Source organism: Rhinocladiella mackenziei (assembly GCF_000835555.1).
Source record: "Rhinocladiella mackenziei CBS 650.93 unplaced genomic scaffold supercont1.10, whole genome shotgun sequence".
Classification (NCBI taxonomy): domain Eukaryota; kingdom Fungi; phylum Ascomycota; class Eurotiomycetes; order Chaetothyriales; family Herpotrichiellaceae; genus Rhinocladiella; species Rhinocladiella mackenziei.
In genome coordinates, this window is record NW_013550595.1 from 840,010 (window position 1) to 857,106 (window position 17,097).

At 50.8% G+C, this 17,097-nt stretch overlaps 3 protein-coding genes across 3 annotated transcripts; 1 reads left to right on the top strand and 2 right to left on the bottom strand.

The window, feature by feature from the left end:
- Window positions 1-1,967: 1,967 nt before the first annotated feature.
- Z518_10979 (uncharacterized protein) lies at window positions 1,968-3,873 on the bottom strand (the record flags this gene model as incomplete). Its single annotated transcript, XM_013411488.1, has 7 exons — window positions 1,968-2,159; window positions 2,253-2,661; window positions 2,712-3,067; window positions 3,122-3,334; window positions 3,390-3,511; window positions 3,582-3,641; window positions 3,693-3,873. 7 exons carry the CDS (start codon window positions 3,871-3,873, stop codon window positions 1,968-1,970), a joined length of 1,533 nt encoding a protein of 510 aa, XP_013266942.1.
- Window positions 3,874-6,027: 2,154 nt separating this feature from the next.
- Window positions 6,028-8,862, bottom strand: Z518_10980 (uncharacterized protein; the record flags this gene model as incomplete). The annotated part of the gene is made up of 8 exons (XM_013411489.1): window positions 6,028-6,128; window positions 6,202-6,423; window positions 6,494-7,191; window positions 7,251-7,342; window positions 7,414-7,554; window positions 7,610-7,710; window positions 7,756-8,612; window positions 8,666-8,862. 8 exons carry the CDS (start codon window positions 8,860-8,862, stop codon window positions 6,028-6,030), a joined length of 2,409 nt encoding a protein of 802 aa, XP_013266943.1.
- A 1,236-nt stretch (window positions 8,863-10,098) lies between these two features.
- On the top strand, window positions 10,099-15,270 carry Z518_10981 (uncharacterized protein; the record flags this gene model as incomplete). Its single annotated transcript, XM_013411490.1, has 9 exons — window positions 10,099-10,373; window positions 10,410-10,529; window positions 10,573-10,619; window positions 10,682-10,852; window positions 10,912-10,936; window positions 10,984-11,541; window positions 11,588-13,214; window positions 13,349-13,679; window positions 13,730-15,270. 9 exons carry the CDS (start codon window positions 10,099-10,101, stop codon window positions 15,268-15,270), a joined length of 4,695 nt encoding a protein of 1,564 aa, XP_013266944.1.
- Window positions 15,271-17,097: the final 1,827 nt, after the last annotated feature.

Sequence of the window (17,097 nt, forward strand, 5' to 3'; positions counted from 1 at the left end):
TTTTCGGACTCCTCATTTAGGTGTAGCCGTCAGCCAACGCAAAATCATTCTCGGCACACTCTGTACGATCTCTTCAGAACCGAGTGAGCCGTCGTGAAGGGAAACTGAAGCAAAGGAAGGCTCGTTAATTCTCAAGACAGCGCAAAACTAGGCTCTCGCTTGGGCTGGTGTGCCCTATGCCGGGTGATATCGCGCATTGCTGGTGGCTTCCGGGTTGGCAGCCTTGCTAGTAAGAGCCGGGGTCACAGAGCCTAGAGCACAGACAGGACAGAGCACTCCACCTCTACATAGTCATGGTCACTTTGTGATTTCACTACGTCGTCAATTTTGTCAATAGACTCCCTTACCATTGAGTACATCGACCCGCTTCGTACTACCCCTCTTGCGTGATTGCTTCGAAACTGTGCCATCATCTTAAGGAACCGTATCAGGGTCCACTATTGTCCTCACGTAGATGACTGAATCGTGACATCTACAAGAGGGAGCCAAAGGGCGATCAAGCTACGTGAGCCATTCATCTGGGAAGAGTTCATCTCGGCTCACACAGGCGCAAGAAGCCTTTGTCCTCTGGGGTTGATAGTCCTCGCTTATCCGGCGAACTGGATGCGGACATGTCACACATTCCGCATAGCCCAGACACAGCCTGCAAATCGTGGACCCGGACTTCGTTGATAAAGGCGCTCAAATCGAACGTGGTCGCGAGTGATTACAGCTGTGTGGTAATCGTGGGTGCGTATGGTATGGTCGACAGAGCGTGCACATCTGGCACTTGTGCTTAGGCGAGGTACCAGAAATCATGTTGCTGTTGTATACGCTGCCGCTAAACCGATTAGCCTCTATAGCCGTAGGATTCGCAACTTCCATCAGATTATTCGTGGTAATATTGGTGGTGATCCTGAATAATTGCGGGAGAAACGCTTCTCATAGCCATCTGTTTCCCATATATCGGGGATAGATAATGAGGCCTTATGTGTACGTTCATGACAATGCAGGCGTTCTGACTGCATGAGAGACTTGTCATAAAAAGCACAGTGGAGGTTTCGGCCGGCCATCAGTCTTGCGGAGTGTAGGAGCCAGTTGTCTCACCACCGTGGATTTGTGGGGGGTGGTTACACGGCGTAAAAGTTGATCTTGCGGTTACCATCGTTCTCGTTGTGCGGAGTGATCAGAGGCTGCTCCGTGATAGATGGAGGAGGTGACACTGGCGAGCTAGCAATGCACATTTGGTAAAGGTTATTGCGATCAGAGCCTAGAGGTATCGGAGGCGGCCAATGTCGATGGGTCGACTACTGGAGCCTTATAGTCAATCGATGGAGAATATGTTGCGTCGACCTCGAAGCACCGAGCTCTATCTAGGAAGCTTTTGGAGAAGCAGCATATAGATACGCTCGTATACAGGTGAGATACAATTGCTGAGAACTTGCAATGGGAGGAATGCAGTACGGTACGTTCATGCTAATTGTGGCTCATAAGACCACCAAGGCTGTAGAGCCTTCCAATACAGGTGTCCGGGGGGGATTCATCAGCAGTCAGCCTCGAATGGAGAAGTAGCATAAGTGACATGTTACGAATCAACCCGATATGCGGTTCTCCGCAAAATGAAGTTGGGAAGGCTGCTCCGGACACATGAGAGCAGACAAAATTGCGGCTTTGTGTGATAAATGGCGACGCCAAGGATTGTAAAGATCCTCGGAGACATTGTATGCTTCGTAAATGCTTCGAAACTACAGTCTGACGGTCCCTTCCTACTCCTATTCGGATTGTGATTTACTAACATAGACACATCACCCTACTTCCTTTACTCTACCAAAATGCATGAGTTGTTTGGCATTTCCGTGCTCCACCTCTCTCGACCAACGGGAGCACAGAAGTATTTGGGTAACCGGATGTTTACTCTCTGGTCATCACCAGACACGTCGTCGTCAAGCCGTGTGCCACATGATCAGGTCTCGTCATTCTCATTCACACTATGCTTCGCTTCGTCTCTCCAGATACACATCCAGGCCTTCCTGCACAACAAAGAAAGTCGAGTGATATTTCAAAGGTCGACCGGGGTATACCAGCTTGATATCAAATGCTCTCAAGATCTGAACCAAGACCTTATTCATTTCGAACAATGCGAGGTTACGCCCAATGCAGAGATGGCTACCGCCGCCAAACTGTTTAAAAGGTACCATATGTCAGTATTGGTCGGTTAATCTTTTGTTCCACTAATAGCTGAATATGGAGCCGATGAATGGTCGTAGACATACCTGATACAAATGGCTGCTCATGAACTTAGCGTCGCGTTCAAACCACCTTTCCGGGCGGAATTCGTCAACGTCGTCTCCAAACACGGTCTTGTCACGGTGTAGCGCCCATCCATTGACAGCAACCTCGGTTCCTCCGGCGTAGAATTTTCCGTCAATCTCTGCACCCTCAGGTGGCACCTTACGATAGATCCCCAATCCGACTGCCGGACGGACCCGCATAGCTTCCTTGAGACAAGCTTGGAAATACTCGAGCTTCAGTGCTTCGGCGTAACTTACTACTGTCGATAGCTGCCCGGCCTTTTGAGCGTCATCGATTTCCTTCTGTAAGGTGGAGTAGACTCGAGGAGAGTTAAGCACAAGGTAGAAGAAAGATTGCATGGTCGAGGCTGTAGAATCAGAGCCGGCGAATCTATGTCATGGCGTCAATCCTCTGAAATGGAGGTCGGTGATAAAACTTACACGGCGCCATGAGCAATGCTAAACACATCATTTACACTGAACTTGTCAGGGTTTGCGTCGTGCGCCCTCAGCAACTCGGCGAGAAGATCGATACCGGTTGAATCATAGCTTCCATCTGGCTGTTTTCGCTTACCGAGCTCCTCGACCGCAATTTTCGTCATAGTAGTTGGTGAAGGCTTCCAAAACGGTAGGTATGGTCGTATGGGGTTGTTCCGGAGGAATATATCCAGCTCTGGAACGTGGCCGACGATGCCATCGTACCATTGGACGTCGTCAATATTTTTGATCGAACCTTCAATATCGACCTCCCTTTCTAAAAAGCCGAACTGCCTTGAGAACGCTACCTCACCAAGGACCTGAGTAAGTGTCAGTGTAAAAGCTCATGGCGAAGGAGTAGCCGATCCACGTACATCAAATGCGAAGTAGTGTAATAAATTACCTAATTGGCAGACCTTCTTCTCGTCGGCAGCATATTTGTCCAAATGCTCTATTAGAAGCTTGATCATATTCTCGATTGGCTCGGAGCGCTTCTGCATTTGTGCCAGGCTGTAGGGCGTCGCTGCGTAACGTTTCATCTGCGCATGCTTCCACTCGCGCACTTCAGTGAAGATGTCTGGAGCATGCTATTAAAGGCGCTTAGAACCCGGTCTCATTTCGGATGTCGAAACCCTGACTGACCTTTGGCGGAAAGACGCTGTAAAACATAGTCTTGTGGAAGCCTTTGCCCACCGTAAAAATGTCCTTCGCGGCATTCGTCGATCCAAACGATACTTCATTCGGGGCAGTTCGCACAACAGGTCCTACAGGCGGTCAATCGAATCAGCTCCTAGGGAGGTTGAAACTGTGGTTGGAATATCATGGAGAGCTTACCATATTTCTTGTGCAAAGCTATATGATCTAACTCCGTGTGACCAGAGTAGGTACTCCAGACTGTGGTTGGCTGTTAGTAGGCATAAGATAAAGGTAAGCAGGCATGGTCACCTTTCCAAAGTCGGGAGCATGATGCAAGGAAAGGCCCGGGAATATGTCGAAGAGGAGAGGCATATCGTTTGTACAAGCCTCGAAGGATGATTGCGAGGAGCACTAAAAGAAGGAAATTGGCCTTGACATAAGAAAGGGCCTGAGCAGAGAGAGATTCGTTCGATCCTAGTACGTCCTTCATTTCAACGCCTGTTCTACAGTTCAAGCGGTTTGGGCAGCACAGTGGTTGGTCGCAGATGTCCGGAGCAGACTTTGGAGAGAACAATATAGGTAGACTTTATGTGGTCTCCGTCACGTCGAAAACGACCCCGCATAACCGAGTCCGTCATAGGTGATACTTGTATCACTTCATCTCGTCTGTTGCGAAGGAGAAAGTGATTACTCCCGGCGCTGGCTGGCCCCACATTTGTTGGGCCATCACTCCGTCACCGGATAACCCCCACCCACATGTTTGTTTCGACAATGGGCACTCCGATGGGGTCGCAGCCAGGTTTTGTGGTGACAAACTCCATATCCAGGATCTCCTGTTGGGTCGCTCCCTGACCCCACGGGAAGCCGCTCGTGTCTCCTACAATTACCGTAAATTTTTCCAAAGTGTTGTCTAGCGCAGCCACAGTGGATGGAGATAAAGCCAATCTTGCTGCCTTGAATCTGCAAATTGAGTGCTTTTGTCGTGAGCCACTGTCGAGAATTTGAGGCTCCTGGGAATACCGGAGCTCATCCTCGCTGTTTTGCCGATTTCCTGCTCAAGCTTAGTTTTTGCGGCGACTCTACTTCAATACAAAAGCCTTTCTACAGGAAGTAGCCACTACCGATCGTTTGTCATCCATCAGTGGCTGCACCGCGGCATTAAAGTACCAGGACAATTTGAACCCGCCACGTGGTCGGTCGGTCCTTCTGCATGGTGGTCAGTTCTCTGGCTCGAGACAGTGAAGCAGAGGCGATATGAGCGGGTCAGGAAATGCAGCCTGTACACGAATAGATATTAAAGGCTAGCGATAGCTTTCGTCATGCTAAACATTGATAACAGTTTGCCGAAGGCCGGAAGGCCATCAGGACGCAAAAGTGCAGTATCCGTCGATAATGGCACGGATCGTGCTGCTGTCGACTTGAGGGCATGGGGAATTTGGCGATGAGAGGTGGGTGGGTTTGCTCGATAAGCCGGCGGGGGATATGGAGAGGACAAGTGATGGCAAGGTTTCAATTGGGGTGGGGAAAGTGACTTGGCATTGCTTATGCGATCCGTTGCTGTGTTACTTCCGCACCAAAAGGAACATGAGCGCTGCCATTGGTGAGACTACTCGCCAGCTTGCCTTCGTAGCTTTTGCCGACGAGCCCGTACGTTGTTGCACAGTCCAAGAAGCATACTGTAGAAGCATATTATTCCTATGCTATTTGCCAGGTAGAAAGTGCTATTCTGCTGCATCTGAGTGTACCAATGCCTGGATTTCTTTACAATCCCTAGCGTTGGCTTTTCGCCCTTTCGCTTAGCTGGCAACCAACAGCAACCGCGGCAGTAATGCAACCACCTTTGATGTTGCACGAGATAGCTAACGCCTCCTTATTCTGTTGCATAGTAACTCAGATTCCCATGCGTGCGAGAAGTGGCTACAAAATATGATACAAGGCTAGCGGTCACCCAAATGTAGCCAATAAATATGATCAGAAGGTAATATATGGCGCTGGTGAAAATGACTTGATAGCGCCAAATTGGCGACCTTGCTGCAAATAAAATTGGTCGTCGTGATTCCACATCTCCGCCAGCGAAAGTGCCGGAGGCCATGAATCTTGGACAGTCTCCAGCCGTAATAATGGGTCCCAGCCAACACGCTGTCATCCATGATAGTCGCAAGCAGAACCGGCAAAGAGGAAACTAGTGTCTCAAGACCCATATCTTGGAGACTGTCGGGTTACTTTTATCCTCTGCTCGCGCTGGCCAATGAGGTGTTCCGGCATTGCAGGGCTTGGTACAGTACGTTGTGCGACATATGAAGACATATCATGCGAGCTGTCGTGCAATAGAACATCCCCAGGATGGAGACCTTCAATCAGCAGATATATACTCCTTCCCTGGTAGACCGCTCTCCTTGGGCGGGTAGGTCGGAGCGTATCATCGAGCAATGGAGGGCATTGACAATGCAGGGAATGTTCCGGGACCGGTTCACAAGACCTTGCGCAGCACGTTTCCTCTGCAAGCGACGTTTGCACCGCCCGATGTTGAATATTATTGGAGACTTGTTCGCTTCGGCCTTCGGTTGTAACACTTTTTGGAAAACCTCGACACAGACCAGGCCTGATATCGCCGGAATGAACAATAGGGCTCCTTTGGCGATATTTAATTCATGATTCTCGAAAGGTTGCTCGTTACAGAATTCGGTTGCGCAGTCTTCAGCTTCGAGTCGAGATTTTTGAGGTTTTGTTCCATGACAGCCGAATCTATGGCCGGCTCGTCAGTCGTAACTCGAAAGCGAAAGGTGATAAAATCTTCAGCTCTGGTGGCTACACTTACACGTCCAGACCCATCTATGCATGAGCATCCGATAGAAATCAAGGGGAGGGCTGCCAGGATGAACCTTTTGGAAGTCGCAGCAAACACCTTGGTCACCGATCTCCTCGAAAATTTCTTGAAACAATCCGTCCAATATCCGGAGACCGTCCAAGTTTTCTCCACTCCCCGAAAACTGAAACGATGCGTCCCTACGTATAGACAGCCACCAGGACAGTATGAGAGCTGAATTGGGAACGAGGTGGTTAGCCGACGACTTTGGGGGGAAAAGCATGGCAAAGTTGGTAGAACCTACCGCTTTCATACGCGGTCACAAGGACGTGTCCACCAAATGACAATGCTGCCGTCCGCTGTAAATGTGCTATGCCCAGCTTGGCCCGGACCAGCCATGAGCTGGCGGCATATTTCACCGCTCGCATTATTTGCGACTGTAGTTTATATTTGGGCGCTGAAAAGCGTGTCCCTGGATCGGCGGCGATTTGCTTTAGATGTCTCAGCTCTGGGCCCATGTACAAATGGTAGTACGCCGAGCCTAGCAGACTCAGACAATCTACCATCAAGGGGTCGCCGTGCCTGCTGGGAACGGTCTCAGCATGAGGGTGTCGGTGCCAGAGAATTTCCCATGAGCGCAATGATTGCTCCATTCTTGAGACGAAATCTTTGTCCACCGATCTAGACGGCAGAACTGAGTACCGCTCCGTGCCGCAGATGTAGGAGAGAATCGGACCTAAGAGCGAGAGTAGTCCGAAGGAACTGACAGCTTCCGCAGGTCTCTGCCCGCGAAGGATCATTGCCACCGCATTCTTGATGGTCAGGGAAGACGGGGCCTCTGTCTCCTTGTTCGCCGCCCACTCTCCTGGAGAAGAAGCCCGCCATAGCGTGTCGTTGCTTGGGAGGGGCAGCTCCGAAGGTTCCCGGTGTGCAAAATGGCTCGTGGCCGTAGGGTCATAGACCACGATGATAGCATTGAGAATCCATGCCCAGCAAGTCAGCCTGCACGCCGCCGTCAGCTCATGGACTACCTCGATGACACAAAGCCAGCTCGAACACACCTGCTCAATGTCTCAGCACACAACCACTGATTCCAATCGGCATGGGCTACAGCTGAAGACTTTGGAAATCCTGTCTCAGCCGACTTCAAAAGCTACAGAACGTCAGCCACCGGTGCCGCTGTGGATTCAGGAATAATGGGAGGATAGAATCTCTATGACCTACATCTGACACCAGCGAGAGCTGTCGTTGAGCTTGACGGAAATGGTTTGGGTTGTCAGTAAAGGCTCCAAATTGGACACAAAGGAGCGCGGCCTGAATCGGCCCGAGTTCAACCTCTGACTGGTGCAAAAGCTCGATTTCATACTGGTGATGGAGTTAGAGAGTTCCAGCGCGAGTGAGAAATGTGGGGTGGTTTTACTTGTGCAAGGAGACGGCATGATGCCTCGTACGACTGACAGGCACGGTCATGCTCGGAGAGATAACAGCCGCCAATGGCCAACATCGCTAGAATTAGTGCCGCTAGAGTCGTTAGCCCCGAAGCACAGTGAAGGTGGCGAGTCTTACGAGGCGCCGACGACACCGAGAAACTCGGCCGATGGACAATTGGTGTGTGCGGATCAAAATACTCAAAATATGCGTTCAAGAATCTTGCGAGACGAGACCGGTTAGGTAGGTGAGTGGGGATCCGGACTTCGAAATGGCTGGCTTCCAACAGGGCCTTTTCGACCGCCTCAACATCTCCTTGACTGCAGCGCAGCACACGGAACGGTCGGGGTGACACATGATAAGCGGCTCTTCCTTCCTGAGCGTCGTTGGGAGAGGGCGTCGGCGTCACATGGCGAGTTCGGCTGGACAAAATGTCCTCGTCGACAAGAGGGGGCTGTTGCTGCGTCGGTACCTGGATTGCGGCCGGGCCGGGGCTAAGTCCCGTAAAGTCGTACTCGAAATCAGGGAGTAAAGAGTCTTCCAGAAACATGAAGTCGCTCACATTGAAGTTGGCAATGTCTTCAACTGTTTCAGGCTGGCTGGGCACGAGCGGGACTCGTTGGCTAGCAGAATTAGTGGCTAGATGGTCCAATTGATTGCTCAGCGTGGCCTGTGGTCCTCCAAATCCGTTAAAGGCTGCTTGAGGCTGATTCCAAAAGAATCCGGCCGATTGCGCATGGTCGGAAGGGACTTGACGGTGTGTCAAAAGGGAAGACTCAGGAGACGGAGCGGGCCGTCCCTGGTGAGGCGGCAAGACAGAAAAGGAGGGATTCAATGTTAGTTCGCCTTCTCCATGACATTCCGTGCGAGTAGATGTGGAGGATGCAGGCGGAGTGTTGAGATGCAACTGGCTGGGCGGCGATTGAAATGTATTTGGTCGATCAGGAACGATTTCGACGGTATCAACGGTGGTGAGGTCGCGGGAAGTGGATAAGCTTCCACCGTCAGTATGATGGCAGAACGAGGGGGGACCACGCGCGGAACTCACACAGCTCTCACGTTCGCTTCGGCCTGGTCTCGGGCTGCTCGTTGCGCATCCGCAGCTTGACTTTCTGCTCTAGCTCGCGAGGCCTGAAGTCGGCGTTCCTCACATCTCTTCATATGTCGATGGAGGACGTCGGCCCTGCCAAAGCTTGCTCCGCATGCTTGACAGCCATGAGGTTTCCGCTTATCATCTGCCCACATTTCATGTCAACTATCGCAGCGGCTAATGGGCACCAACGACAAATGACTTACGCGAGGCGACGTGGCGATGAAGGTGCTCGGCGCGAATAAACGCTCTGTGGCACAGGTGACAGACATGTGGACGTGGTCGCCGCTCTGACGAAGAAGCTAAGCAATCTAATTAGACCTCTTGGATCGCATTCTACCATGTGCTAATAGATCGTACAATTTTCCGGCATGTCCAGCTATACGGAACACTGTCGATAGCCCAAGACAAAGGGACGTGCAAGAAGCCAGATTAGACAGAGATGTTGTAAAGCATTCAATTGACAAATTTCAACCGGGCCGAACAACACTGCCAATCGGATGTGGGACGTGTAGGTGGGCGGAAGAGAACTTAGGCAGGCCGGCATGACAGGGAGGGGAGACGAAGCGGGGATCCGAGCACTGGCAATGGTATCGATATGATAGCTTTGCCAAGGACCCATGAGGGAAGGTCAGCCGAAAACCGGGGACTGGGGAATAAGTTGGGTGCCCCGTGACGCGCGCCCGCAATTGCCTCGCACTGCGTTACACTCGACAAGGGTAACTTTCGTTAGCTCAGCACTAGTAGCACGTGATCTGAGCCCTACAGTTCCAGGGACCAATAGCTTGAAGCATAGGCTAGTAGGCCCCCAAAATCTTAACTATTAGCGCTGCTTGAAATTAGTTGACCCATAAGAACAGGCTGCCGGCAGCCACGTGATATAGCTCCCTGCTAACGAAAGTTGCCCTTGTATTGTGTTCTTAGGTGAAGATGGACAAGAGTGTGCTAGATGAACGATATATAGCGCCGCTTCAACCCTGGACTTATGAGTTGATAGACTGTGGAGTCTAGTGAAGGAATGCGTTCTTGTTCTATCTAACAAGAGCAACATTGCCAAAGGCAACGCATCACGTGATTGGCCAACATGAAAATCTCTGAATTGGCAAGACAAAAGGAGTCTGCGCCATCGAGGTACAGATAGGGCCGCGAGTACGACCATGATTGTGGTCTTGTGAAAGAGAGAGATAGAGAGGAAGCGAGGTTCAAGAGTGTAGCGTCAGGAGAGGATGTTGGGATGTCTATTGGGCACGCTTGGGATGGACTGTGTAACTAGGGCTTGCCCCCAACCCTATTCAAATGCGTGCGTTAGGCACCCTTCTTGGCGGTGCCATGGCGCGCCAATTCTTTAATTCACAATTTCAACCACTTTTCTTCGCACAAATTCTGGAGAAATGGCTGAGCTGATCGGTGTCGCTTCAGGCATCGCGGGCTTGGTTAACCTGACTTTGACAGTCTCCCAGGTATCGTACGAATACATGCAGAAAGTCCGAAATGCTCCAAGGTCAACTTCGCGGTACTTACAGGAGGTTCTTGCCCTGAGCGCAGCGCTTCTCAGAGTCCAAGAGACTTTGTCTCTTCCGGGCGTCGAGTCGACCTTTTCATCTGATAAAGATCTCCTTCCAAAGTCGCTCATAGCAGAATGCCGGAAGGAGCTCGAGACTACCAAGTGAAAGCTCCAAAAACGGAGCACTGCCGGACCAAGCTTTACGTCAAAAGTTCATGCTTTTGCCTGGCCATTTGAGGAGAAGGAGACGAAGGAGATCGTCGAAAAGCTCGCCCGATGGAGCAATATTTTCAACTCCATTGTGACTACGTGTAGCTTGTCCGTCTTCCCGCCTCAACATCTACCGCTGCTGACACTGTAGGCGGATATCAAATGCCACGTTGACGGCGGCACAAGCGGATAGAGACGGTCTGGCTGCCCCTTTGGTACCGTATTAACGGTTCACCTATGCACTGTCTGATATCAATTAGAATCCCGACGTACCATTGTCCTAGATTGGATCTACTCAAATCCTTCGGCCATTAACAACAACGATGTCTTCCGAAATTATTGCGAAGACACATGTTCCTGGATCCTGGATGATCGAAAGTTCCGCCGCTGGCACGACGAGGGCGGAAAGAGCTTGTTTTGTACCGGTGGGCGTGAGTTCGCGATTGGGACGTCAAGTCTGTGAATCCAAGACTGATCTGCTTTCATGCAGCTGGCGTGGGCAAAACCACGCTAGCGTAAGTCCCTGTCTTCAGATCATACGACTCTGCTCACGGTCATGCAGGTCCTTTTTGGTCAATCATCTTACCTCCACGATGTCGGCTACCGCTCGTGTTCTCTATCATTATTTTGACTTTAGAGCAGAGCATCAATACCACACGGGTGTTGCAGTGGTCAGGAATCTCCTTCGCCAGTTGCTTGAGAATGATGATCATCTCCCGGAACAAGTATTGTGTTTGTATGAGAAGGCGGGTCAGACCAAGACTGAACCGACTGATAAAGTTTGGATTGATACGTTATGTAAACTGATCCCTTCATCGCCCCAAGTGTATGTCATGATTGATGGTTTTGACGAATGCCCCGATCACCTTGGCTTGAGCAGATTCTTTCGACACCTCAAGCAGACCGCAGCAAAGACTTATGTCGCCGGGCGCGCTCCCATCGATCTTCCTGTTGACTCCACCGGCCATCGATGGGTCGAAATCATAGCGCCGAAGTCAGACTTGGCCACCTTTATCAAGTCGTGCCTCGAAGAAGACGAAGAATTGGAGTCTTTGCTTACCGAATCACTTAGAGATGAAGTCGTGGAAACACTGATTGACTACGCAGACGGAGTGAAAGTGTTCCGTCCCCCTCGCATCAGGACGATAATTAACAAAGTCATTTAGGTTTCTTCTGGTCAAGATGGCTCTGGACAATTTCACCGGCTTCACCACCGTCCGCCAAATCAGAAAAGCACTGCTCAATGTGCCGAAAAACCTCCGCTCCGCCCATCAAGCCACCCTTGACAGAATTTTGTCCGGTCCGGCGGCAAAACGAGACTTGGCATTGAAGACTCTCGCCTGGGTACTGAGAACTAAACGTCCGCTGACGTTGACGGAGTTGCTTCATGCATTAGCCTTGGAACCAGACGATGTCGAAGTCGATCCCGAGAATCTGACGACACCGAAAACAGTGATCGGTGCGTGCTTGGGATATATCGAGCATCGTGAAAGCAATGACCTTGTACAGTTCACCCACGCTACGGTCGAAGAGTACCTTGATTATTATCGCACTGATATTTTTCAACGTTACGATCTCGAAATTGCTCGCAGTTGCGTCAATTATCTTGCTCAGCCAGCCTTCGCACGCGAGCCTTGCCGGACCTTGGATGCCATGGTTACTCTACTGACGGACTATCCACTTTTGGGTTATGCAGCCTCACACTGGGGTGCCCATGCCGCAAAGTATCAGAAAGACTTGACCGTGGAAATATCTAAGCTCTTACAGTCGCAGAATTCAGTATCGAATGTGGCACAAGTATTTCATTACTTGCGCAGAACGAAGGGCCAGCTGGTCAAGGCGGCCTTCGCAGAGTTGCCGCAGGCTTTCGGGAAGATGCATTTATTAGCACTCTGGGGCCTTAAGGACATTACGGCCTTAGAATCACCCAGCGACAACGAGATTACCGCGCCAGACTCGCTTGGCCGGACCCCACTCCATTGGGCTGCGGCTCGAGGTCACCACGCCATGTTGGACTTCTTGGTGTCGCGCGGAGCCCATATTGAGTCGAGAGATTTACGGCGTTGGACACCGCTGTTCTGGGCCATCTTCTGGTCTCCCCTTGATGCTCTCCGTTACCTGGTTGATCAGGGAGCCAATATCCAGGCAAAAGATATGGACGGCAATACACCTCTTCACATTGCTGTCTCTCGCGCCAATCCCGAGATTTGTGATGTACTTCTGAGGCGGAATGCCGATTGGTCGGTCAAGTCATTCCGCGGTAGCTCACCGTTTGACCTAGCGTTAAGGTCACAGGTCCCTGAAATTGCTAGCATGTTTTTAGATCTCATGAAGCCTCATCCCATGTCAGTCATGGCAGGCCATACGTTCGAGGAGACCGTGCTTGAGCGAGCTGTCGCATGGTTTCCCGCAGCGCCGAACAGCGTTTTTAGAGCTACACTCGAAGGCGAAACAACCGCCGCAGAGCGCAGCGACTGGCCTCGCCCACTGCTTCCAAGGCTGACACATTACAAGGAAGAGCTGCAGCAAAAGGATCCTAGCCGACTGACCTCTATTGGTTTGGAAATTAGCCATTCTTGGTTTGCGGAAGATTTGATCAATCAAAATGACTATGTGGCCGGCGTGCTTGCATACGCTATCCTGACCGAGCACACAGAAATGGTGAAGGCTCTGATTGATACTGGAGTGGATCTCAACAAGCCGTGGCCTCGAACATACGCCCGGATCCAAGACCAACAATTTCCGGTCCTGCTTGCCTCTTATACAGGCAACGTGGAGCTGATAAACATGCTTGTAAGTCATGGGGCAAGTGTGAAGGTAACAGATTACGATGGTCGCAGCCCATTGCACTACTCTGTAATTCTGGGCCATGTCGAAACAGCGCGCATGTTTTGCGCACACAAGCCACTGCTGAGATTACCAGATAGAGAGGGAAGATTTCCCATGCATTTGGTCTGGCAAAGCTCATTCGCGCACACCAGAGCAGACATTGGCACAGCGCAGATCAGACCACAGGATCCACAACAGAAGTTAAGACTTCCCTTGATCTTGCCGAGTCGCTGGTTCAAAACGGTGGTGACGTCAATCTTCCAGACCGCCTCGGAAATACGCCACTACATGATTCAGTTCAAACCGGGCAGGTCGAAGCTGTGCGAAAGCTGATACAGCTCGGAGCTGATGTCAGTATTCGAGCGAACAAAGAATCACATTACGGGGGAGAAAGATTCTCGGACGGAGACGGAACAGAGCCAAAGCTACGTATGTCTCACATTAACGGTGATCGCGCGGTAGGAGACTCACGCAATCAGATTTTGACGGCCATACACCATTTACTTTAGCTTGCATGAATCATGAATTGGATATTGCATCTGCTCTTCGCGACGCTGGAGCGGTCCTGCCAGAGGGCATGGATCTTCGACAGCCGCTTAAAAGGGCCATCGCAGATGGCGATCGGACTGCTCTCCGGGTTTTATTCAGCTTTGGCTCTGCATCGCTCGTTGCTGGCAGCGATGCGGACGAAATACCACTATTGATAGTCGCGGTACGCTCTCTTCAATGGGTCGTGGACGGTCGGGGCCAGGTTGAGTCAGACTTCCGAAGACCTTTTATCAAGTCACACGAGCACGTCGACCCCTTAGAGGCACCCGAGAAATATCGCTTTGTTATTGAACTCCTCCTGAGCGTGGGACAAGATCCGAATGCGACAGATGACAACGGCAGGACTGCCCTTCTGGAATCCCTGGAGTACGATTTCAACAAGGATACTGTCAACATTTTGCTGAACCATGGTGCAAACGTCCACGCAAGCGATAACCGTGGCATGAACGCTCTCCATGTTGCTGCTGCTGCCGGCTTTATTCCGTTCGTCAAGCTTATGCTGTCTCACACGTCTAATGATGACAACACGCCACTCTCCCTCGCCGCGGCAAATGGTCATGAAGACGTGGTGCGGCTGCTCCTGGAACAGGATAGTCTCGACTCCGGAACTAAAAATCGGCACGATTGGCTTCGGCTCAGCCAGTGTTACAACGCGATCAAATCGCGAGACGTCGAACGATTTCGTGATCTATCGTGCCAGATACTCCCTCCCGCCTTTGTGGATCGAGCAGGCCAGACTTTGCTGCACCTCGCAGCAGACACTGGCATCGAAGAAATGGTTTCCATACTCATTTCACTCGGGGCAGACGTCAATGCACAAAATATTCGTGGTGATACAAGCTTGCACATTGCGGCCGCGTCTGAGACTCCAAATCCAGCTGTGATCAGGTTGCTAGTCAATAGCGGCGCAGACATGGAAGCTAGAAACTATCCGGGAAATTCTTACGGGATTTACCGAATTCCACACGATGCTTCGGCATTGCATCTCGCAGCATATACGAGCAATCTGGAGATCGTTGAGGCTTTGTTGGACTGTTTTGTCCCAAGGTTTGGCAAAGAGAAAGCATTAGGCAGAGAAAAAGGCGTACAAGGGTCGCCTCAGCCGATGAGAGCGGGTAGTGAGCCCGTCTCTTCGTTATCTTCGCCTGCCACCTCGCGCTCGCCGTCGCGCGAGCGCTACAGACATTGGGAACCACCATATATCGACTTGACTTCTGATCGCTGCGGACGTACCGCGCTTATGTGTGCTGTGGAGGCTGGAGATGTTGCCACTGTGAAATATTTGCTAGAAATGGGCGCCAATGTGAACGCAAGTGGCGGCAGAGGAAGCTGGGGTTTCAATGCACTTGATCTTGCTCTTTCTGCTCAGAAGAACAGCGACTTGGATGGAACTGGGCAGACGGCAAACGCAACGAAGAGCGAGATGGTAGAACTACTTGAAAGTCATGGAGCGGAAGTGTTTGATTGGTAGTGGTGGTGGAAGCGTGTGTGTTCAGCTTTGTGCTGACATCCTTAACCAGGGGTTCCAATGGCTTGAGGCAGCTCATGGCCACTGAGTTTCGTGGACGGCGAAAGCTGGTGGAAGCGAGTAGAGTAACGCAGGAAACAGTTGATGTGGGAAAGACTAAAAGGTTCTTGTAGCGTCGGTGTTGTCCAGGCGTGGTCGAGTATAGAGTGGGTGTGTTGCATCTGGATATGTCGTCTGTAGGAGCCATTGCAGTAATATCTCATAGAAAATAAAGTCCATTACATACGCCCCATACTACAACTTAACAACAACATTTCGTCCGAGGCGGGATGCTTACTACGTATTTGGTACGGGCCGGCGTTCTCTGTTGGCCAAAATTGGGGCAAGCGGAAGGTGCAGGTTTTAAGTTGAACCGGATAAGACTCAGGGTGCTATCCTGGTTTCTTCGAGATAACCTGCAGCACTTGTAGAACAGATAATTCAACCAAAGAGTCAAATGATTCAAAATGGAAGGACTCTTCTCGATCTTGTCGGGAAAGTGGAGGTCGTCGAAGCCGTTAAGAGCGTCGATATGCACACAACTAGAGAGCCTTCAAGAATCGTGTTTTATTGGATTTCCCAAGCTTATGAGGGCTCTGTTGGAGCAGCGAACGCAAGCTCTACAACATGCCCACATTCGTCGGAGGTTAGTGATAGAACCTCGAGAGCATTGGGATATGCACAGTGACATTCTGTGGCGCGAGACAGAGCTCGTGGCCTGTGGAGAGCACATATGGTTGTGCTTTTCACCCGTAACGACGTTTACTCGATGATGGACGGTCATACGACGATTGCTCTGGGTCGATTTCTAATTGACGCTGAAGAATCAGTCTTTCCACGGCGAAGAAATTTGAGGTATGGCAGCAAGACCTCGTCGTTCCGTATCAATCTTCATGTGCCTAGAGGTCCGCTGGAGGTTACGGTTCCAGCATTACCAAATGGAAATCAGACCCACCCCGGCCGTCATCATTCATTTAATTGCCCTCCTTTGCAGCCGGGGTCTTCATTCAGATACCCAGAATTTCGATGGCCAAAATTGGGTGACTGTATATACCCCACGAACTGGTGGGGAAATGTCACCATAAGGTCTGGACCACACCCATTTGTGGGTTGCCCTGGAAAGTTCTTCCAGAAAGGGAAAGAAAGGTGGAGAGGCGCATGCCGAACATGTCGAAAATCAGCAACTAGTTGACTCCATACCCTCCACCACATCAATCGTTAATACCAGCTGCCGATCGTCTTGGGTGACAACAGGAAGATCATCACCATCGTTATGTTTATGGATATGTCTTCGTTCGTCTATGGTATCGACCAAAGAGCCATCAACGGTTTCAAGCCATGCCTGGTTTCCTCACGGTTTTAGTTATCATAATCCGACCCCACTTGGAGGGTCCGATATACAGACAGAAGTCGAGCAACTCATCATGAGTCTGGCATCATTTGGCATGATGTTGTCGGCTGGTATCACTGGCACACTGACTTCCTATGTATGCCAGGATCCCCGCGACTACTGTGCTTGAAGTGAAGGCCAGAGCGGATGTTTTTTACACTGAACTACAAGTCGACGAGGAAATGGCGGAGATCTCCAAATTGCAAATGAAGCTGGATTCAAGGAGATCTTCAAGAAGCAAAACCTCCGTCGTACTTTGACCTCTTTGGCTCTTGCTCTCTACACTGGTGCTTCCGACAACCAATTCATTGTCCAATATGGCGTATACTTCTTATTTTCTGGCCACACACATCCATTCCGTGACGGTGTCATCTGTTAGAGTGCCTCAGTGTGGAATCGTC